General features: G+C 28.2%; 1 protein-coding gene across 1 annotated transcript in view; it reads left to right on the top strand.

The window, feature by feature from the left end:
* The window catches only part of muc (dihydrolipoamide S-acetyltransferase muc), a 43,533-nt gene extending 22,472 nt beyond the window's left edge, over nt 1-21,061 (top strand). Inside the window, exons 5-9 of the mRNA XM_075354958.1 lie at nt 222-383; nt 1,774-1,967; nt 9,845-10,007; nt 15,774-15,904; nt 16,582-21,061. Of these exons, the coding sequence (XP_075211073.1) occupies nt 222-383; nt 1,774-1,967; nt 9,845-10,007; nt 15,774-15,904; nt 16,582-16,711 (780 nt within the window). The 3' untranslated portion in view covers nt 16,712-21,061. The remainder of the gene's footprint in view (nt 1-221; nt 384-1,773; nt 1,968-9,844; nt 10,008-15,773; nt 15,905-16,581) is intronic.
* The last annotated feature ends 2,990 nt before the right edge of the window (nt 21,062-24,051 follow it).

Below are 24,051 nucleotides of genomic sequence, written 5' to 3'. Positions count from 1 at the left end.
ATTAAACATGTCGCATTAGGATTGATGTGGTTTGATTTATTTTCAGGTTACTTTTTGTTGTAGTTTATATTACTTTTGTTATTATCATATTGAATTTTGTTTACTTGATGAGATTTAGTACTTTGCTTTTACAGAAAATAATCTTTTGAAAAGTTTGATTAGTGAATAATACAAATTATATTTAACAGTTGTTAACTAAACATTGAATCTTTTCTTTGCAGACTATTGGTACTGGCTCTGGTTTATTTGGTTCAGTTACATCGAAGGATATTGCTAAAGCATCTGTAACCGCACCTTCAGCTAAACCTAGTGCTCCCTTTACAGATAAAAAGGTTTCTAGTATCCGCAGAGTTATCGCACAGCGACTTCTGAAGTCTAAAATAGTAAGCTTTCAACTGAATTTAATTTTTATCTTTAAGTATCGTATTAATATAAAGGAGAATTTAAATAATTTTTTGTATTCTTTTCAGTTTTTATACAAAACATCTGGAAAATTTGCTGGTGGTTTTGCATTTAGCTAAGGTGAACTGGCCTAGTCTTAATAGATTTTTTTTTTTCAAGAGTAAGCCTGCATAATAACCAATATGGTCATTTATTCATTTATATGGATTACTATTAATCTTAAACACAAATGCATCATTACTTTTGAGTACTACATGTATTTCATGAACAGCAAGTATGTGTGTGTGCACATGTGCATGCATGTATATATGCTGATACCCCAACAGATGAATTTCTTTCTATGCTCACATTTCATAACCTGAAAGTCCTTAAAATGCCTATTGATCAGCTTTTACATTGTTTTTTAAGATAATTGTAAAACGGGAAATTGTCTTACTTTGAGTGTGAATCTTAGTTCAGAGTATAAACACTAATAGCACTAGTTTCTCCTGGTGTCATAGAGCAGTGAATAATTTTGTGAACCTATGAACAAGCCTTAACAATAACATTTCACACACAGCTCAAAAGTCATTAACTCACACTAGTACACCCATTCTCAGGAACTAAACATTTATGCTTGTGTCCACTGAATTGTTTGCTGTCTGCCAATTCTGTTCAATAGTTATTGTTAAGCTTTTATGTTGAAATAAAATAAATATGCAAAGATTAATAGAATTTATTCTTCAGTAATAAACTTTGATAAAATCTACTTGTAAAAATGTTTTCATTATTTTATCATTTATTACATGGAATTAAATTTTAGTATCATAAATCCTTTTTTGATGTTGGTTAATGAAAGTTTTATGTTAAATATTGATAGAAAAAAATGATAATACCTGGATTGTTTTTCTATTTATATGTCTCATATTTTTATATTGGTTAATGAAAGAAAATTTCACTTTCTACATCATTTTCTGACACCTCTAAGATTATAATGTTTTTTATAGAACACAGTTTTCACAAATGTTAATTTTCTCTTTCTTTCTCTCTACTTTGCACTTTGCAGATACTATTACAGAATTGCCTACTCCAGTTATTACTCCAGAATTGCCTGTTGTAAAATCCTTATTATTTTACTGCACTTGTGAATTAAATATATTAAAAAAAATATTAATTTACAGATACATGTTAAAAGAAAAAATTCATTATAAAAAAAAACACAGATTACATACTTAAACTTTATGCAACATTTAATAGTAAATCCAAATATAACGATTCTTATAGTAATAATGATTATTGATAGTTATTATTATTACTACATTTTACTGTTGTTTTCTTTAAAAACAAATTTTTTTGGTGTGCGTGTGTGTATTTATAAATCTTTTCTTTCAGACAATACCACATTATTATTTATCAGTTGATATAAATGCAGAACAAGTTCTAAATTTTAGGAAACAGATAAATTCTATGTATGAAAAACAAAACATCAAACTTAGTGTAAATGATTTTATAATTAAAGCTACTGCGTTAGCATCTAAGAAAGTTCCTGAGGCGAATTCTTCATGGATGGATACACATATTAGAGAGTAAGTTAATTGTTTCTTATTTAATTACTGTAACATATGTAATAAATAGTAGGTACATGTATCGTTATTATCTGCCATCTATTTTATAACTTTGTAAATAAGATATACTAACAAAGTTTTCCATAGTTAATAAAAAAAAATAAAGCACTCCGTAAATAAGGGTGGGTTTGTTTGTTGTATGTACTCACATTTTTATTTTAGTTGCTATTGACATAGAGCAGACCAATGGGGGTTCGTTGGTGGCTTTGTGTAGTGTATACTTTTTGAATGATTCATTTGTTCAAACGATTTTGTATAAGTATTTCAAACTAATGAATCATTAAACAAGTATAAATCATTCAAACAAGTGAATTGTTCATGCACTGTGTGCAGTCGCTGCATACCACGTGGTCTGTTCTGCACCAATAGCAGCTAAAATAAAAATGTGAACACTTACCAAACAAACTCTCAAACAAACCAAATGCACCATGTGTTTTTATTAGAGAGACTAGAAAAAACAGATTTACAGCTCGCTGTGAAAATTTTACATGGTTTGTTATTATTAGACATGATTTTGTTAAATATTTTTGTCAGTTGTAACTAAATAACATGCATAAGTTTAGTGTGGTAACAACAACAAAACATTTACAACAAAAAGCTTCAAAATCCTGAACATTTTTAGTTGTTTCTTAAGTCGTTATTTTTTAACTCGGCTCCAACCTCAAGTTTTCCTTTTTTATCCCCAAAACATAAGTATAATCAGTCTCCATAAAAAAGGATGGTGCATGGGTTTGTTTGTTGTATGTGCTCACTGTTTTATTTTAGCTGCTACTGCTGCAGAGTAAACAATGGTGGTGTGCAGGGCGGCTGCACACAGGGCACGAACAATTTATACTTCTCAACGATTTATAGTTCTTGATACAAAAGATTTATCTTAAATTATATTTCTGTTTTAGGAATAAAAAAGGAAAACACGGGCTGGAGCTGTGTTAAAAAATCACAACTCTAGAAACAGTTAAAAATGTTCAGAATTTTAAAACTTTTTGTTGTTGTTAATACACTAAATTCATGAAATAAAGACAACCAAAAAATAACATATTAGGTCTGGTTTACCAATGATATTATTCAGTTTCTATCTTTCATGTTGTTCACCCACGTCGCTGATTTTGAATGGCGCGCCATAACTTACGTAGAGTTTTACAGCAGGTTTCTGCATTTATACTCATTCCACATGGCACAAAATCAGTCAGCAGTATACCAAACCGATCACAAAAGACTGTGGCCATCCATTTGTGTCCATATGACTGTGGTTTAACCTTTGTTGGTCTGGTTGGTGGTCGAGGATGATGCCATTCATTTTGACTGCTGTTTTCTCTCTGGCGTATAATACGAAATCCATGTTTCATTGTCAGTAACAATCAAATTAAGAGACTCCATCACCCTTTTCTGTGTAGCGCTTAAAATATTCCAAAGCAGATCCCATTTGGATTTTTTTGTGACATTCCATTAACACGTGCAGCAACCAACGTGCACAATCCTTTCTGAAGTGTAAATGGTCATGAACAATGTGACTGATAATAGCTCTTGAAACATAAGGAAAAAGAATGGCCAGGTTGGAAATTGTTGAGCAACGATCTTTTCTGATTTCATCATTGATACCTTTCATCAAGTCCTCGGTGATTGTCGAAGGCCTTCTGTTATTTCTAAACCTTTCACTCCATTTTTGGACATTTGCTTCATTCATTACATTATACTGTACACAGCAACCAATAATTTCAGCTGGCTTAATGTTTTGATGGTTTAAAAAACATATGACTCCACTTATTTCATATTCAGCGATAACATCGATTTTCATATTCATTTTATAATGTAATAACTCACTTGTAATCAAAGGTACTACAACGCAACAACTTACAGACAAAATTGCAGTGTGTATATTACTAGCTTGGCTTGAACGACACAGGTTTGCCAACCTTAAGGAGAGAAATTTCCCAGCAGTCTTTACTTTAGAGATATCCCTCATATATTTAAAACTCATCCACTAGAGTATTGACTGAAATTGAATTTTTGAAATGTTTGAAAATTATTTTTTTTTAAATATAGATTGTAGAATCAACAGTAGTTAAATTTAAAAATGTTTGTGTCATTTATTACCAATAATCATGGAAATTTCAACAAAAATAATGTAAATAAATTTTAATAACATCTAATAAATTAAAAGAATAAAAATTTGAGTAATTGCTCAAAATTGTCATTAAAAATAGCAAAAGGAAAAGATCATTTGTTAAAAATGATAAATTTATGAAATGTAGGTGTACGGTTTCATTATTAATTTTATTGTATTATAAAGTTGTGGATTTTAATGACCAATTCGTCAGTCCCATGAGTGACTATGGGTTGCTGAATACATGGGAAACGTTATCGACTAATAACGTATATGGTATTTTGCATTCTTTATTAAAAGGTTTGTTGATTTAATTTATGAATATTGACCAATATCTGATTTTTCCAGTTAGGTTTTTTGTTAATTTGTAATGTTCTGTTTGTTTTTAATTTATATCTCTTCGGTATATTTATTGCTTTTATTTTTATCTTAAGATTTAAATTCTTACAGTAATTAACTTATGTAATGAAATTGAATATCTGTATTAAACATTATTCTGTATTCTTACAATTTAAAATCCAGTTTGTTGGAACTTTTTAAACATGTTAAAAGTAACAAGTAACCAAAGTTGGCTTTCAGATCTAAGGTTTTTTAATTTATTGAAAATCTTTTTATTATATTTTTGTAATTATATTTTTATTCTATGCATTGTAATACTTATTTATACTTATAAAATTGCAGAATCTATTAATGAGGAATTTTTAATTTTATTTCTTGTAAGAAGAGCACTTTTTAAAGCATCAAAATTATGGATAATTGAAGGAAGGGATGGCACACTACCTATTCATGTATGAATTAGTTTTAATACAGAATTATCAAAATTGTCTTCTGATTCACTTTCACTATTTTATTTAGTTAAATAAGCAAATATGTATTTTGCTATCTTATCACGTACTTTCACATGTAGGACATTCTATGAAAATCACTCAACAGTCACAAGAAAACAATTAAAAATGCATGAACACACACACAGCGTGAATTGTACAGCTTATTAAACAAACGTAGATAGAATAGAAGGAGTGAAATTTTTCTTGAAGAGACAGAGCATGCTAACTTAAATATATTTTATATGAAGATTATTATAATAAGCACTTAAATTAGTCTAATATCAATAATCGTCATCAGCAGGGACATGTCGTATACAGTGTCACATTTTGTTTGTAGTAAAAATTTAAATGTACATGCTTAATATTGACAGTAATTATTGTAAAGGAAAATATGTACAGAAACATTTTTTCCATTATTCTTTTATAATTTTTTAAACCAGTCAATTGAAATAGCAACTTATGATTGTATTGAATGTAGGTACTTAAAAAAAATAAAAATACTTGCAAATAAAAATTTTCTAAATGTTGTAAAAAGCTGAATAGAGAAACGCGCTAGTAAATGTGTAGCTAATAATAATGTGTAAATTATTGATTCAACTTTTTTTTTGTGAATCTATTTTTCATGTTTTGAGCCAAATACCTTAAAATTTTAACCTTGTTTATTTTTTACATACCATAGTTTACAGATAATTATAGTAGCTTGGTTTTCTGCATTACTCCTAAATTCAAATGATTATAGGATGATGAAATAAATATGCGGTGCATGTTTGTATGTATGTGTATATTTCATTCAGAAAATGAAAAATTTTTTTGATTAAATAACTTCAATATGGAAGGTCATTACAATTATAAAAAACGCATCAAAATGAAAAAAACTCGCACAGTTCTGCTATAGAAGATCAACTTTTTGTTATTTTATTTTGTTTCCATTTGCCTCGCTGAAACAAATAGCCAGTCAGTCATGACCCTCAAAGTAGGTAACCCTACCTGAATATGCCAAACAATATTGCTAACAATAAATACTGTAGATAAAGAAATGTCAGCATTCTAACTTGCAATAGCATAACGAACCATGTTTCTCTAACTTACCTCACTCAAATTTTTTGGCTTTAATCTTCTTCAAATTTCAAATGTACAACTTCAGATACACTACATATCTAAATTTCAGTGAAATTGTTTAGTAGTTTTGGAGATTTTCGAGCCACAAAATTTTATACATAGCCCTATAAATAAATACAGAGTGGTCTAAAAGTCGCAGTACAACCTATTGTTTCAGAATTTGTAAAGAAAATGAAACATTTGAATACACCAAGTAAATTAAGTATGAGGGCCCACCTTTGGGGCATAACACAACAATGGCCTCCATTTTGAATCGCCATCCAGTAATTTAAATGGGAAGGGGGTCATGTGACATATCAGAACAGATTGAAATTTTACCAGGAATTCATTTCTGTATCAGATTTCACATAGCTGTTACGGTGTAGGAGTTATTGGCATCCAAACTTGACACTGGAGAGCTACACGATGTGTTTAATATGTTGACCATTTTGTTGAATGCATAACTTCAGTTGCTTAATCCAGTCAGCAGACATTTACAGAAGCACTTCTGGTGCGATTTCCAGCATAATTCTTTGTTGCAGATGGTAAACATCATGACTCTTCTCTGTGTAAGCAAGTTGCTTCAAATGCTCCCACAAATAAAAGTCCACAGGTGTGAGGTCGGGTTGTCTGGTGGCCATTCAACTGGTCTATGCTGACCAATCCATTGCCCAGGCAACTGGGCATGGAGCCACTGATGAACATTTAGCTCAAAGTGTGGCATAGCACATCACGTTGAAAATTGAAGGGAATGTTCCATCTTCATTTAAAAGGGAAGGAAAGACAGTGTCTCTCAGCATGTCCAAGTACCGCTGGGAATTAAGGGTTCCATTGATGAAGATTGGTCCAACCACTTGGGTTCCTCATATCTCACTCCATACCATAATTTTAACATCTACAACAACACTGGATGGATTAATCCAGTATGGATTTTCATCACACCAATATCTGTGATTCTGCCGGTTCACCTTGTTACTGAATAGGGTACTCAGTGGGAATGTAGGGTTGTTCTCATATTGACGTAATGCCCACGTACAGAACTCGACACATCTGTGTGGGTCATCCTCCGAAAGTTTTTGCAGCATTTGCAACTTAAGTGAGTGCCACTTGTGGCTGTGAAGAATATGCAGAATGGAGGAACAACTAACATCAATTTCACTTGCAAGAGGTCGAGTGCTGCATTGTGGGCTCCTCACAAAGGCAGCCAAGGGCCAAGACCATCGTCGATGTCTCATCTGTGGAAGAAGATCTGGAACGACCACTACATTGCCTGTCAGACACATTTCTAATTTCCTTGAATTTGTATATGAGACATGTCTCATAATTGTTGGTACCAAATGTTATGTGAAATTGGTGGTCTCTTTGTGTGACACCTGTTAAAATCTCGCAACAACTCAACTGCTTCACTCACCAGACATGAGGATCACCACAATTCACTCTTCCTTTGTCAAAGCCATCATACATTTCGGGCAAAAGAATAAGATTTTCAACCTTTTATATGCCAATAACCCCTACACTGTATCAGTTACGTGAAATTTGATTGCAGAAAGGAATTCCTGGTAAAATTTCAATCTATTTTGATGTATTACATGACCCCCTTTTCATTTAAATAAATGGACATCAGTTCAAAATGGCGGCCATTGTTGTGTTATGCCCCAAAAAGTGGCCCTTCATTCCTAATTTATGTTAGTGTATCCAAATGTTTCATTTTTTTACGACTGCTGAAATAATAGGCTGTACTGCAACTTTTGGACCACTCTGTATATTAGGAAACCACAATTTAAGTGAATGGTATTTCATACTCTTCATACCTCAAAACAAAAAGAAAATTCATTTTCATCCCTCCCCCACACTCCCAACAAACAACCGAATTGAATACTGTACTTTTGATTAAAAAGTCTTTCGCAAATGAATGTGTACTTTTTACATAAGTTACATAAGTTTTAGTTTTGACAATTCTGTATTACTGCAAATTCTTTTTAAATTTTGTCTGCTCCATATAGTTAAAACACTATTAGTAAGGAACAACCATTGTCGTCTAATTATATTGTTATATAAGAAATCAAATTAACATTTAATTTTTTTTTTAATTAATACTTTTTACAATGAAATGGTTAGGTAAACAAGCTATTTCAGTGACAAAATGTTTTTTAATTGATATAATTCCTAGAAAAAGATATTTAGTGCTTTATGTAATTTTGATCAATTAGAAGACAATTTACAATCATCTGACAACACGCAAAAGCTATGTATGGATGTATCAGTCACAAACATTGATTATAATTCGATATGATTTCAAAAATTATTTAATTTGATCTTTATTCATAAGGTTTATGTCTTCTAGCTAGAATTCATGAGAAAAGTGATGAAATGTAAAATGTTTTATAAATTTCATAATGATTTGATTGAATTGTTTATGAAGCCAATAATCACCTGAATTTTACATTTCACACCTTTATTATTTAACTGTTTGTAATTAATTTACTTCATTCCCATGAAAATATGTTGTAACAATTTTACATATTTGTAAGGACTGTTATAATTGTTTAACATCCTGGTATTTAAAATACCACTACAAATTTTTGTTTCAGTCATTTGGGTAGTGCTATTAATGAAAAGTACCTTTGTTAAGTTAATGAAAGGATTAAGAAAAAGGAGCATACAATGTATTGAAGTTAAGCACCATTTTTAGAATGATGAGAAGAATAATGCAAGAATAAATCTTAATTTAATTATAAGACTGTCAATCAAATTGAATTGAAATCTATATATATATTTTTTTTTTTTATTATAACTCATTGATAGTTTGTAATTCAATTGATTGATAGTCTTATAATTAAATTAAGATTTATTCTTGCATTACTGTTCTCTTCATTCTAAAAATGGTGATTAAATACATTATATATATATATATATATAAATCACAGAATTTTTAAACTCTGGACAAATGACTTTATATTGTATAAAAAAATTTAATAAAATGTATGACAGTGCCCATCAAAAGAAGAGAAGAAGCTATTTTTTAAAGCTAATTTATTTAATTTTGTATTTATGAAGTCTTTATGAAAAATCCTGCCAATGAAGATCATACAATTCTTTTTTTTCAACATAATCTACTGTTAAGACTTTATGGCATATAAAAAAATTTATAGTTTTGTGTTCAATAATATTCATGTGTACAAAAAAATGGATTAATTACAGTTATTTACATTTCAATATGCATGTATTGTGCTAATAGAAAAATTCTGAAAATGTTTGCAAATTTTCCTGGCATTTCCAAAAAGCATAACTTTATCGCTTCCAGTGAAAGTTGAAAGTCATTTTTACCCATGAAGCATTAAAGTTGAAAGTCATTGTTACCCATGAAGCATTATTATTTTTATTCTTTTTTCTAATCTAATTTTAAACCAATAAAAGGTGAAAAAGTTTTCACAAATTCATCCCTTAAATTCCTTCTTTGGTGCCGGGTATCGTATTTTTTTCTATTTAAAAATTTTCCCTCCCTTATTTTAATTAAATTTCAGAACTTCATTTTTTAAGAAATAATAAAAACTGCAAATGAAGTCTTAGAGTGTTTTTGAAATCATATTCTCAGGTATGTTCTTTTCAACGTATAAAAATTTCATGATCTGAATAAATGTAAAATCAGAATTATCTGGTATTTTTATCTTGCTTTTGCTGTAAATTTTATTGGCTTTTCAAAGGCGTAAATATCTATGTTTGGGGTTAAGGAAAGTACTTTTGAAAGTCCTGATGAATATTATTCGGCACTAGTATGATTGGTAATGTATTCTGAAATATTTTTACAGGTACCATTCTGTTGATGTATCTGTTGCTGTCAGCACAGAGACTGGTTTAATAACACCAATAGTTTTTGAAGCTGATAAAAAGGGGCTACTTCAAATCAGTAATGATATTAAAACCTTAGCAGAAAAAGCTAGACAAGGAAAATTGCAGCCTCATGAATTCCAGGTAATTGAAATGTGTCTGGTTTGGAATTAATATTTTAAATGCTAAACATTTGGTAATTTTATTATTAAATATTTAAACAGTAGAAATTTTCAAGTAAACTGTTTTCACGTATCTGGTTAAAGTAAGCATTCTTTGCAAGATCAGATATTGAATATTTAGGCTCCCTCTGACATAATTTGCTTTTTTGAATTCAAGAACACACTTTTTTCATACATATCCATTAACAGTTTTTATAAATCGGTTTGAAATTTGATTGGTGGATGGAATTTACCACATTATTTGATTTTTATTGTTTTTTCTTTTAAATTAACCATTATAATACATAAATTCACATTATACATGTAAGAGAACTTTATAAACATTGAGTAAATGTTATTCTGAGTTATATTGAAGTAAATATTCCTAATAAATATGCTATAAATGTAAATTTGATATATATTGCATTTGAAAAATAAGTTTGCCATATTTATTCTCGTAAGTAAGTGTAAATGAGGAAAATATACCCTTTATACCCATCACTTACTGCCCAAAAAATTATCCATGATTTATGCAGATTTTTAGCTCTTAAAATTATAGTATCCCTTTTCAACCTACATAACTGACCTGATAAGGTTAACAGTTCAACACTATTATTGAACCCACATAACTGCATTTAATTTAATGTCACTGTGGTTGTTAATCAAGCTTTACCTCATTTTCCAAGATATATTCTTAGGATTAACCAAATTCCAATCTTCTAATTACTGATAAGAAAATAGTTAATAAAAAAAAATACAAAAAAACAAAAAAAAATACAAAAATATATTTTATTACATATAAAAATTATTTTTTAAAAAAGCTTTTATTTAACTAATATTAATATTAACATTAATAAAAAAAGGAAAAAAATTAGAAAAACCCTCTAAAAAGTAAAAAATTAAGAGTTAAATCAAATTGAGAATTTTAAACAAAAAAATATAATATATTAACAAATATAAAAATGCACTGAAAAGTAAAAAATAAATTATATAAATATCTAATAATAAACAATAAATAAATGTAATAATTATTCAATTTTAAAATTGAAAGTAATGAAAATATTTAGTTAAATAAAAGCATGGCGCAGTTTTTATAATTTATTTAAAACAATACAACATTTTTTTTTACAGCAATTAATTTTCATTTTCAATAACAATGCGAGGAGGTGGAAAGATCTGCTGGAACCTCTCCAGTTGAGACTGATTAGCTACAAGTAACAATCTGGGAAAATATACCCACTCGCTTTCTTTGTACGTGTTCTCACATAGTTGAAGTTCATCTTCGAATTCTGTTTGTAATCTAAGCCAAATTGAACGCACTCTTTTCGATAAAAGTTTCATTTTAATTAATTATGATTTTTTATTTAATGAATTCATAATTACGATTACAATTATAATAATGATAATAATTAATAATTTTTCAGATTATCGTCAAAATGTAATAACTTTGTGCAAAATTTCTAAATTTAATTTTTATTTTTAATCTTGTTAACCCTTAAAGGTCATCTCGGTGCAAATTTGAACCATCAAAGAATTAAAACTTGAGTTATTTTATTACAGATAAATAAAGTATATACATATACTAAACAACCTCATTAAACAACACATATATTTTAAAATACAGCAAATGTCTATAAATACTTATTCGAAAAGATTGTTACAAAAACTGCGCCACGCTTTTATTTAACTAAATATTTTCATTACTTTTAATTTTAAAATTTAATAATTACTACATTTATTTATTGGTTATTTATTAGATATTTATATAATTTATTTTTTACTTTTCAATGCATTTTTATATTTGTTAACATATATTTTTTTGTTTAAAATTCTCAATTTGATTTAATTCTTATTTTTTACTTTTTGGGTTTTTCTAATTTGTTTCCTTCTTTTTATTAATGTTAATATTAATATTAGTTAAATAAAAGCTTTTTTTAAAAAATAATTTTTTATATGTAATCAAATATATTTGTGTAATTTTTTTTATTTTTTTTTTTATTTTTTACTTTTTAGTCTTAATGAACAATGAACTTTTTACATAAAAAAAAAATATTCTTAATAATATTTATATCTGAATATTATTGTTTGTTTTATTAAGACTAAAAAGTAAAAATATTTATTTTTACACATCGAAGTTACATACGTGTACCAAATTTCAATCATTTTCATACGATAGTTCATGAGAAATGAAAATTAACAACTAAATGCATGAATTTAGCGTAAGGGTAGCGCGTGGGGGCGGGATTATTCCTAAATCGAGTTAAATAAATAAAAGCTTTTAAAATGAAAGAACTTTTTTTTAGGAAATGTTCAAATTATTATTATTTTGCTTTCATAGTTTCATGCTCATGGCTGCATTGAACCACTAAAATTTATGTTTTTTCCAAATTTATAAAATCAACTGAGTTTTCAATAAACAGCTTGAAATGGTTGTTGAGGCTGAGTGATTTGTTTGAATTTTAAGAAAGTATTGTATCTTAACGATCTCTCAGAATAAAAAGTCACAAGGTTTCAAATCTATAGGTGACATTTTCTGTTAGTATGTTAGCAGCAAGAGAGGACACCTCATCACAATGCTCTTCAAGTTAGAGATTACCTCGATCACATTTTTCCTAAATGACAGGATCTTGAAAAAATTGAATGCCCATCACTTTCATATGAAAAATCCTATTGAGGTAGTATCTAACTTGAATAGCATAAAGAAGAACATAGTGTTTTGTTTTGCTGCATAGCTATGGACCGCCAGTGGCAGCAGGTTTGTTAGCAGATTGGGAATGATAACATTTTGTAACATCTCAAACTATGAATCACTTGTTACACTTCCATTAAAGAAAAAAATTCTAACTCCTTTATTTTATAATTCTTCATCAAGTATAATGAATTCATATAGATTATGTTTTTTTGTGTAGTTAGGTGATTTTCATCAAATCAATAAATAATATGATGGCTTACTAGGTCATTCAGTTCAAGCTTTTAGAAATGTTGGTGTGTTAGTAATGGAAAACTATGAAATCTCACGGAATTCTTCATTGATAGCAGTGATATTCTTAAATATTTCTACAAACAACAAAGCATAAGAACTTGTTCCTCTGTGTTAACTTATGTCTTTCAACAGCAAAACCAAAATTTCTGCCTGTTACAAAATATTGTAGAATTTATATCTGAATGCAGGGGAAACTGATTTTTAGCTGATTGTGTGTACACTTGTAAATTAAATTGTTTTTTTCCTTTAACATGATAGTAAAATAAAGTATGAAATGGCCATGGAATCAAATATATTGGTAATGCATGAAGGGAAATATTATAGTGGCAGTATTCTGACTTTTTTAAAATATTTTCAAAGGTAGTATAAAGATATAAAATGGTAAATGGAAAAATATTGAGTCACACTGAGCAGAAAGAACTTAAATAAGCAATTTGTCAGTCCTTTTAATTAGTCTCGATTGCTTTGGGTTGTGTTGATATTACTCTAGTTTTTCTAACCCATATAAAATAAATGTAAATGTCAATCAGAATATAGTTATACCATGTGTTTTAAAATGAATATCAGAGTTTTAAAGCTATGAAATATTTTTCAGCTTTCATGAAATTTATACATGAAATGAAAGAGCAACTCAAAACAGTTTTAATTGTGTGCAAGCTCATAAACTGTTTCCTATACCTTCTGTTTAAAAGCGATAGTAGCAAAGATGGTGAACCCCCGAACAGAAAGTGTTCTGTGTTTTGCAGTTCGCAAAGTGTGAATGTGTAATTACCATTCAATGTGCATTCCGTTGTGATCCCCCGAGTGACAATACCATTTGTATGTGGTATAAAGAGTTCGAAACCACTTGCTATATTTGTACAGGGATGAGCAGAGTACGACTGAGTGTGTCGGAAGACAATGTTGAACGTGTAAGAATATTTTGTGCGTAGTCGTAGGAAATCCGTTAGGAAGACTAGCTGCGAATTAGTAATTCTAGTGACATCTGTGGAGGGTTTTAAGGAAATGCTTAACAACTGCGTCCATATCATTTACGGTTGTTATAAACTCTAAAGCTACAGATTATGGTTTACATGCTACCTTTGCAAATGAAATGATGCATCGTGGCAATGAAGACTTTCTTTATCGTGTTGCATTCAGTGATGAATCAACATTTCGTATTGAAAAAGTAAACTCTCATAATGTACATATCTGGGGATCAGAAAATCCTCACAAAATATTGTATTGTGAACAAGACTACCCAAAACTGAATGTTTTTTGTGCCATATCCTGATGGCAAGTTTATGGGCCATTCTTTTACGCAGAAGCAAGTGTGTTTATAATGAACTATCTTAATATGCTACAACTATAGCTCTTTCCTCAACTGCAATGCGGACCACATAACTTTATTTGGTAACAAGGAAGTGCGCCTCCTCATTGGCATAATGCCATTTGAGATTGGTTGAATAAAATTCTCCTTAACCACTGACCCCATGCGATTTTCTTCTTTGGGAGTTTATAAAGGATCAAGTGTATGTGCCACCATTAGCAGCTGACTTACCCGACTTAAAACACAAGATTGAAGCAGCTGTCGCATCTATTACTCCAAACTTGCTGGTTAAAGTATGGGATAAATTCTCCTATCGCCTAGATCTGTGCGATGTGACAAATGCTGCTTACATTGAACACTTACAGGAAAAATTGTTGGAGTTACTTTTTCATTTCATATATAATTTATCAGTGTAAGTAAAACATAATAAATATTACATAACTGTAAAACCCTGATGTTCATTTACAGTGTTATGTAAATAGATGATCCAAAAAGATTATGCAAGAAGTACTAACAATTTTGCTTGTATTTATAAACAAATCAGGAGCAGTAATTTTTTACTGCCAGAATTACTTTTTCTCTGTATCATAATATCACAATCAGGGGAGTAAAAGTACTGAGGAAATTACATTAAAGACTGGAAGTGATTGAAGACAATGAGACATATAATGATTCATTTTCTTTGTGCTTATTTATTTTGTTTTTTGTGTTCTTTCAAAATCTTTTCCCCCATCATTCCTTTGTAACGGTATGTTTATTTCACTTATGTATTTTAATTTATCAACTAATTGAAATGATGTTATTGTGTAAATAATAAAATGTGGTTAAATGTTCAATAATAAAATGTTATTGTGCATTATGTTCTGATTTGTAACTTATCAGTTATTAATTAAAAACGTCAAATATCAAATAATTTTTATTTAATTACTTTTTTGTATGATTTTTGCATCATAATTAAAATTAAAAATATATTAAATCATTTAATATCTCACAAGTTTGACTGAGAACTTAAATTTTATAAGTATAATTTTGTCTAACCTGGAAGGTACACACAATTAATTGTCTTGAATCATTGTGTGTTTGTACTGCTATGGCACAGGTTAACTCCATTCCCAAAATTAACATCAAAGCATTATGATAACTGGTTTATTTGTTTTTGTTTTTGCTCTTACAGAGTATGCTTTATTTTAAAATCATCTTTTCTCATAATTTCATTGTTTCATTTCTAAGATTCTACTTTCTGATTCAATTCAGGTGTCGCATTACCATCATATTAAGTAAACTTTATGGCTTTTAGTATTCATGTATAATAATTTTATGTTTTAATTGCCTATAAAAATAAAAAAAAAGAAGAAATACTTGGTACAGTTGCTTAAAAGTATATAATTGCTGATATATCAATTTGTAAAGCTTTAGTCTAACTTGATATTGTAAATTAATTATGATTATTTTTATAGGGTGGTACGTTTACAGTTTCAAATCTTGGAATGTATGGAGTAAAAAATTTTTCAGCAATTATTAATCCTCCTCAGTCATGTATATTGGCAGTTGGTACAACTCAAAAACGTCTTATTCCAGTTAAAGAAGGGTATGTATGAATCTTAAGGTATATTTTATGCTACTTAATTTGTCTATAAATTTTATTAGATTTTCTATTGACCGTATTCTAATTAGTTCAGTGATTGAAGAGGTCAATAGGAGATGAACCTGTAATTGGATGAGCCTGTCTACTTATTAATCTCCTCATGTACAATTTGACTATGTTTCAAAGACTATATATAAATTTATATTATATGCTATATGTTTCAAAGACTATATATGTGATTTATAACTTCTTAGTGATTTTTTTTTATTATTCTTTTCTAGTCTTTTTTTCAAGAAAAATTATTTCCCCCCTTCCGTTACCCAATGAGAAGAGGTTCATATGTTTGACATTTAAATAAGGCATAGTGTTGTTCAGGCCAACCATTCCATGTGGTTAATTGAACCCCAACCACCAACATACACCAGTATCACTGTCTAGTATTCAAATCCGTATAAAAGCAACTAACTTTATTACGATTTCAATCTCAGAACCTTCAATTTCAAAAATACGATTACCATGTAAAGTGTGATAACTTTTATATTTTGTTTACACTAGTTTATGGCTTACTTTTTCTATTGGCTATTTATAGTAAAAAAAAGATGTTATTAATTTCATGATGTTTAATGTATAAAACTGAACTTTATGAACATTTTCATCTTTTACAAATTCATTAATTTCAGGACCAAAGCAGTGGACTTTTTATCTGTCACTCTCAGTTGTGATCATCGTGTTGTGGATGGTGCAGTTGGTGCTCAATGGCTTTCAGCATTCCGCAGCCTTATTGAAAATCCTCAGACTATGATTCTGTAGTAGTTAATTGAATCTAGCTAAAACTATCAGGGTTTTTTTTTATTTAACAAAGCTTACAGATATACATTGTTTATCTGTAGCTAAGGTTATTGTGTTTGTTAGACTGTAAGTTAAATCTTTGAACTCAAAGGAATTCCTTAAGTTATTTTTTTAACGTAGCAGCTCTTGTAATACATCATAGTCGTTACAGTGTGTTTGTTTGTCTTGAGTGATTGAATAAAAATTACTTTGTTTACTATCAACGGATATATTTATTTTTATATTTAAACATTAACAGTGAGGATAATGTACTTGTTTAGATTAAGAAATAAATTTGAAGAAAATGGGTTGACTTGTTACGTACTAGTTACTATCATTTATAAGGTCATTTTTATTTTTGCACATTTTAATATGTTTACAAAGCTGTGTTTGCTGCATAAAATGTTAGTTCAAATCAAAGTTTTGATATAAATGGAGTTGAATATTTTGCAACTATTCAAAATAAAATTTTCTTGTTTGATAATAGCTTAAATAAAAATTTAGTTTTACTATGAAGTTTATTGTGTTTTTTATCTGTTCCAGAAAAAATTATTCTGTATGTTTGTGTAAAAAGAAAACAAGTTTGCAGTTTAAGTAAAATACAATATTTTAAATTTTATTATTTTTTTTTAGTAAATTTAATTTTTAGCAAAATGAAAAAAAATTATAAACAATTATCTGTTTAATTTTATTCCAGAATAATTCAGATTATTCCTTTTCAATCTTTTTCATCTGCTATTGTTTCTCTTATTCTTACCTTTTCCTGCTTTTACATCTGTTGATTTTTGTCAGATCTTCATTCTGTTACTGTAGGTTGTTTTAATTAGTTTTATTTGTCTTATCTTTTACTGATTGTTTGTCTTTTTGTTGTTATTGTTTTGGTTTTTCTGTGTTGTTTGTTGTCTTCATTCTGAATTGGTTTCCTTGTTTCATATTTTTCTATTTCTTTGTTACATTTATTTTTATCAACATCATTTTTGTCTGGGTATATATCTTCAACTGCAGATAACATTCTGATATCTCTATAAAACTGGAAGAATTCAAGCAAAATGTTTGGTAAAAGATTTATTAGATCGGCTTTATTTTGTTCACTTGTTAGATTTGGCTTTGTTCGTAATCCAATAGAAGCAATGTAGTATCTTCATTTCTTCTTTTGAAATCTGTACAGCTAAATGGCTGAATTCTGCCTACTGTGTATTCAAAGTAAATTATCTCTGGCTCATTTTTTCAATATTGCAGCTATTGTACTTGTCACCAGCCAAAAATGTGCATTCCTTGATATTTTCTTTTCAGATATGAAGTTTACTTAATACAGAGTTTAAATCATCTCCAGTCATTTCTCTGACATTGAGTATTTTTTTACAAGTCTCTCACATATGCTCCACCCATACGGATGATTAATGCTTATTCTGTAGTTTTTTTTTTAATTGATAGTATGTGAGGGCTTGCATTCCATGTGTACATGTGTCCAGCTATTAAAAACTTTTTTGGAGTATAATGAAAGTCCTTGAATGTTCCAAAACCCTGGTTTTGTAGCGTAACCTTACACCATTTTGTAGAAACATGTGTATTCTTGTTTTGGTCATTACAAGCATCCAGATATATGGTGCATGTTTTCACTCAAGAACTGATGATACTTTATGTACTATATTTATAAACCTACAATCCAATCTCATTGTTACTTACCTCTTCTTGCTAAACCTTGATGTTACATGTTACAATAAAACACAATCATCATAGTTGTAAACTGTCATGTTATAAATCTGCAGCTGATGCTTATAAAAACCAAATTTTTAATTAAATAGCAGGCATGTGAATTATAATTGTTTTTGTTTCTATATTCATGGTTGAATCTATCTTATCAGTCCTTTTTTTATTCAAATGCAAATTCTGCCATTTCATAGTAGTTATCTTGGACAAAAAATGTTTTATTTTCATTGCAGTAATCATAGTTCATTTAGCATAACTTTCAATTTTTAATTTTTTTAATTGTAGGTTTAACAGAGAGAATTTATTCCAGAACTTACAGTAAGATATAAATCCTGAGCTGCCTTCATATTAAGTATTTTTGTATCCCGCAGAAATGCTATGGCAAGATGACACAAACACTTTTCCACGATCTCTTCTTGAATAGTTGATTTCATAGCCTGGAATTGAGGAAAGAAATTTTCAACCTTTGGCATGATCTGTTGGTAAAACCGTTATGGGAAATTTTCATCTACCATCCAGCTGGAATATTCCATTTGTCGTAGCCCTTATTTCTGAATAATATTATTGGACATTCTTTGATTCTCTTCAGATGTTTTCAAAAAACAATTCTAGCGAACTACAGTTTGTTCACTTTGATCCCAGTGTTGTACTTTATAGTGCTCTATCTAAAGTGTTTGTTCTTATTTTCATTCCCAACTCTTCTTCAAAGTTTTTTTAATTGTATTAAGGATGCAATTTGGACTGTATCTCCTATTATAATCATTCATTCTACAATAAAATCTTTATGAATTTCAGCTGAAACTGTTTCATAAAAAATCAGTAAAAGTGATTATTTTTTGCTGAAAAAACACACCAACCATTGAAAATAAATTATTTCATAAAATCAAATTGCTGTATTATCAGATTCTTAACACAGTGTAAACTTTTTTTAATAAGATATTCTCCACATTATATAAATGTTACTATGTTAATAATTGCAGTTAAAATATTATTTATATTTAGTAGTTATAATATTCCATCAGATTATGTAGTATGCTAAGTTATCATGTATTCACATGTTTTGTGATTTGCACACTCAATAGACTTTTGTTCCAGAGTAGGACTTAACAAATTTTATCCAGCATATTTCTAGTTTTAGATTTGTACTATAAACGACACAATGAATAACTACTCAGAGAGGAATCGAACTTAACACTTTGTATCTACATATAGATCTTGACATTTTCATTGTACTTGCAGGAAACTCATTTTTTCACTTTTTGAATTAACATTTTTTGCTTGCAAACACAGACTAAAAATTCACAGTGGCTCAATGCATGTATTCTATTTACAAACCTGTATTGTTGTTCAAAAAATGTTTGTACATTATTTGTATTATACAAAAGATTTTTTTCCTACTTTTATTGTTCGCTTTTTGTTTAATTTTTTATTTGCTTGTTAATTTATTTTTATGGAACAGTATACAGTACCATTTTTTCTCATTTTTAGTAATCTAGATTTTAATAAAATTATAATTTTTTTAAGAAATACTATTGCTTGTGTGTGTATATTTGTATTATATTATGTATATATATATATATATTAATAGGTATGCACAATTTATACAAATTTGTAAAGCTGTCACTTTTAGTACGACTAGCATGTATAAGCTAAATTTATTAAGCAAATTTAAAAGTTATATTTTATAATATTTATCATTAATTATATTAATGAAGAGCCTTAGGGTGTTCATAAATTGTTATTGTGTATATAATGAATTACGCAGAAGAACTAAAATTGTTTTCAGTAATTATTTGTTACTTAAGTGTTAAAGTGTTTTTTAATCCCATTTAACTTTGTATTAAGTAATGAATTAACTATTATAAACAACTTTGCTTTTATTTTGTTGTAGTAAAGTAATTTTTTTTTACTTTGGGTTAAATAAATAGATTTATTTTTTTAAAGTGACGTGTGACTTGATACCCTGACTTTCTAGCAACCGAGTTTAAAACTATACACTAACATTCCAGATATGAAAACATATTTTTACCAAAAAAGTACTTGAAAAGTATAAGTTTTGTTTTTTAGTCATCTTTTTAGGGTTTTCTTAGACCCTTAATCACAACATCCATTCATATACAAATTTGAATATACATTGCAACTGAGTGATTCAACCTGGAAATAAGACATAGAAGTAACAACTGTTTAGTATATATTAAAGAAGAAAATTGTACAACATAAAATTGTATAATTTATGTAAATACTTCTTAAGTTTTAATAATAAATTCACACTATACTGTTGGAATTTGTTAATGGCTAATAGTCATATAGTCAGTACCACTTAAAATAATAAATAAAATTAATTTTGATGATCATTATAAAGACTTACTTTTTTTGTCTTCAGTCATTTGACTGGTTTGATGCAGCTCTCCAAGATTCCCTATCTAGTGCTAGTCGTTTCATTTCATATTCTAGATACTAGAATCTTTTGCTGGAACAATTTTCAGAGAAGTTTTCTGATTGTAAGTCTGATCTAAAGTTGTTTTTTTCTTTCATAAAATGATGATTGTTAGTAAGATGTTGTTATGTATTTTTAAATTTTTATTATTATTCTACTGTTTAAATTACATGTTGTTTACTGAATTTTTGTTGTTATTTATTGAACCACATTTTAAGACCTTAAATAAGGGAACATTTTTTTATAATGTGTGCATTAGCTTAAAATCAGTTTCTTCAGAACTACAGCAAACAAACAGTTTTATTTTATGAAATCTTTTCCAAACTAATTAAAAATATTTAGGTATTAATTTTGCTAAATAAATTGAGTGTAAATGTTATGTTTTCTGTATAAATAAAGTTATGGGGAAAAAATAACAAATCTGTTGTAACTGGCAGCACACATGCACATAGAGAACTTGGAATTTATTAAAAATTAGTCTGTTGATGTCTTAAATTCTCCGTAGGAAAATTAGTTTTTGCTGTTTGTTTCAAGGAAGATTTTTAATTTTTACTATGATCATCTTTGCTACAGATTGTCATCTTGACCTTTTGTTTAAATCTCAAATGATTTGTTGCTAATAAATTGTTAAGAATATTTGTTACTCCAAAATAACAACCAGATTAGTGTTAAAGGCTTTTTTTGCTTGTCACAATTGTTTTCTTTGAAGTAATTTTACCAAGTATGGCTGTGAAGAATAGTGAAATTATTACTTTTATAACTAATTATAAACCTGCATTTCAGTGTCTGAATGCTGATGTGCAGTGGTAAATTGCATTTAGTGAAAAAGCCAACAGAAAACTTTACTCATAATTTCTCTTCATTTTCCTTCTACAACCACTCTGGTAGTGGTACCTAATTAATAACTCTTAACAAATTTGAAAAATAAATCATGTTTGTAAGAATTTTATATGATATTGAAATATTGTTTTTTCAAAAGATATTTAAATTTCAGAATAATTTGGTGTGGTAACTTTTTTTGATAAAGTATTTTTACAAATTTTTTATGTTAATATAAAGACAAATTCTCATTGATCAAGAAGTGTATGCAACTAAAATTATACTTTTATGGTGCTAAGAGATAACATCTGCTATTCTTGGCATACAGGTGGTTCCAAATTGTACAGTAATCTCTCAGGAGATGATCCTATAGCCAAAAATAAGAAAAATGGTTCATATAAACATAGATCAGAAAACTTAGTTTTGGCTCATGAAACATTTAGCCCTGTTTTTTGCTCCTCTGTGAAATTAAACCATACTAAAATTCTTGATGAACAAATAGAGTGATAATTTTTTATGCTTCCTTATGGTTCTAATTTGATTATAAAATTAAATAAAAGTGGTCCCAGACCTCTATCTCGGTTAAGTTTAAGAAAAATGGAGTAAAAAATAAAAAGGTTTTGTCTGTAAATACATTTTTTAGGTTTGGAATATAATAACTTTTTTTATTTACCAATAAACAAATAATGATTTCGGGTTAACTTTATAGAAAAATAAATTTTAGAGAAAATTTATATAAATAATGTCTCTTATAATCAAACATAAATCTGAATTCAACGTCAGTTAGAAACAAAATACACAAATTGGATCGGAAAAGTGGTATCATTTTAAACAGAACAATTTACATACAAACGCCAAAAATTATAAAAATAAATTTGAAAGACATCTTTCAAAAACAAATTAAACATTTATATTTTTTCATATGTTGCCAACAGCTGATTAATAATTAAATTTAGTGTCCAGCATTTGAATAATCATTTGAGCGGAGTTTTTGCTGCTACTGCTCAGTCAGTTATTCACAGTGGGTGAAACCACAAATTGTTTTCATTTGGAGAGTTGATGGAAATGTTAATTCATTGTAAAGTAAATAAAAATGGATGTATGCTGTGGGATTTGCATGAATACCGGGAAAATTATCCATATCAAAGAGTCATTCACACATACATACACTTCCTCATGCAAACATACACACATACATACACCCCCTCACACACACATACATACACCCCCTCACACACACATTCACTCATACATACATACACCCCCTCACACAAAATAAAAAATAGATAGATTTTAATCTAATAAATATAGATTTTATAAAAATAGATATAGATAAAATATAGATATTGACATTTTAACAAAATGTCAATAAGTTGTTTTATATATATATATATTTATAATTTAATTATGTAAGATTATAGTTTTATATATGTAAGTCGTAATTATTTTCTTGAAGATGGCAGAATAGCCTAAAGCACTTGAAGAAATCAAATTAGAATTTGGTAAGCTGTTTTAAAATTATATATAATGTGCAGTAATTTTTTAAATTATTTAAAACTGTAATTTTACATGACTTTATTCAGTTAAACAAAACATAGTATTATGATTAAGAAATTAAAAGTTAATAGGTGTTAGCAGTGTATATCTGAAACTACTTGAAAGTTATGTATATGTTAGGAAAGTAATTGTCGAAATATCTGGTGTAGATATTAATTATAATTAATGTATTTGTCTTATCCACCTGTATGTATTGTTGTATCCTGATTTTTTTTTTTTTTTTTTTTGTTAATGTTCTAGCTGGAGTTTAAAAACAAGTCACTATTAAGTAAGAATTTACAGTTTGACTCATATTTTTCACAAATTTTTACTTATTGCTGAAATTAAATAAGCTTTACTTTGCATCTTTCAGCAAATATTGATGAAAAATATTGATCAAACTATATTTAGCATTACTTTTTCTCCCTTAAATAAATTATTGGTTTAACTAGCTAATCATAACTGCATTTTTCAAAACTTCACAATTTTTGAAAATCCAAGTAGACATATTTTAAAATAGTTATATATTCCCACAATAAAAAAATTAAGTCAAAGGAAAGAATGTATATAAATTTAATACGTAAGTGCAAAAAAAAATTAAATTATAATAAATAATTAAAAAATTAAAATTAAAGATTCTTAAATTAAACATGTGCAGTAATTTTTTAAATTATTTAAATGACTACAAAAGAAACACTCATCACACAATTTTTATAGGTAAAAAAATTAACTCATGAGAAGATAAAGAAGATATATATCCTTTAGGATCAATAGTTAAATCTATAATACAAAACTCTGTGAAAAAAATGGTAGTTGGGTT

The sequence above is a fragment of the Lycorma delicatula genome, chromosome 1 (genome assembly GCF_047948215.1).
Source record: "Lycorma delicatula isolate Av1 chromosome 1, ASM4794821v1, whole genome shotgun sequence".
In the NCBI taxonomy this organism is placed as follows: domain Eukaryota; kingdom Metazoa; phylum Arthropoda; class Insecta; order Hemiptera; family Fulgoridae; genus Lycorma; species Lycorma delicatula.
The sequence above is the reverse complement of the archived record's forward strand: the minus strand, read 5'-3'. Positions and strand labels throughout refer to the sequence as shown.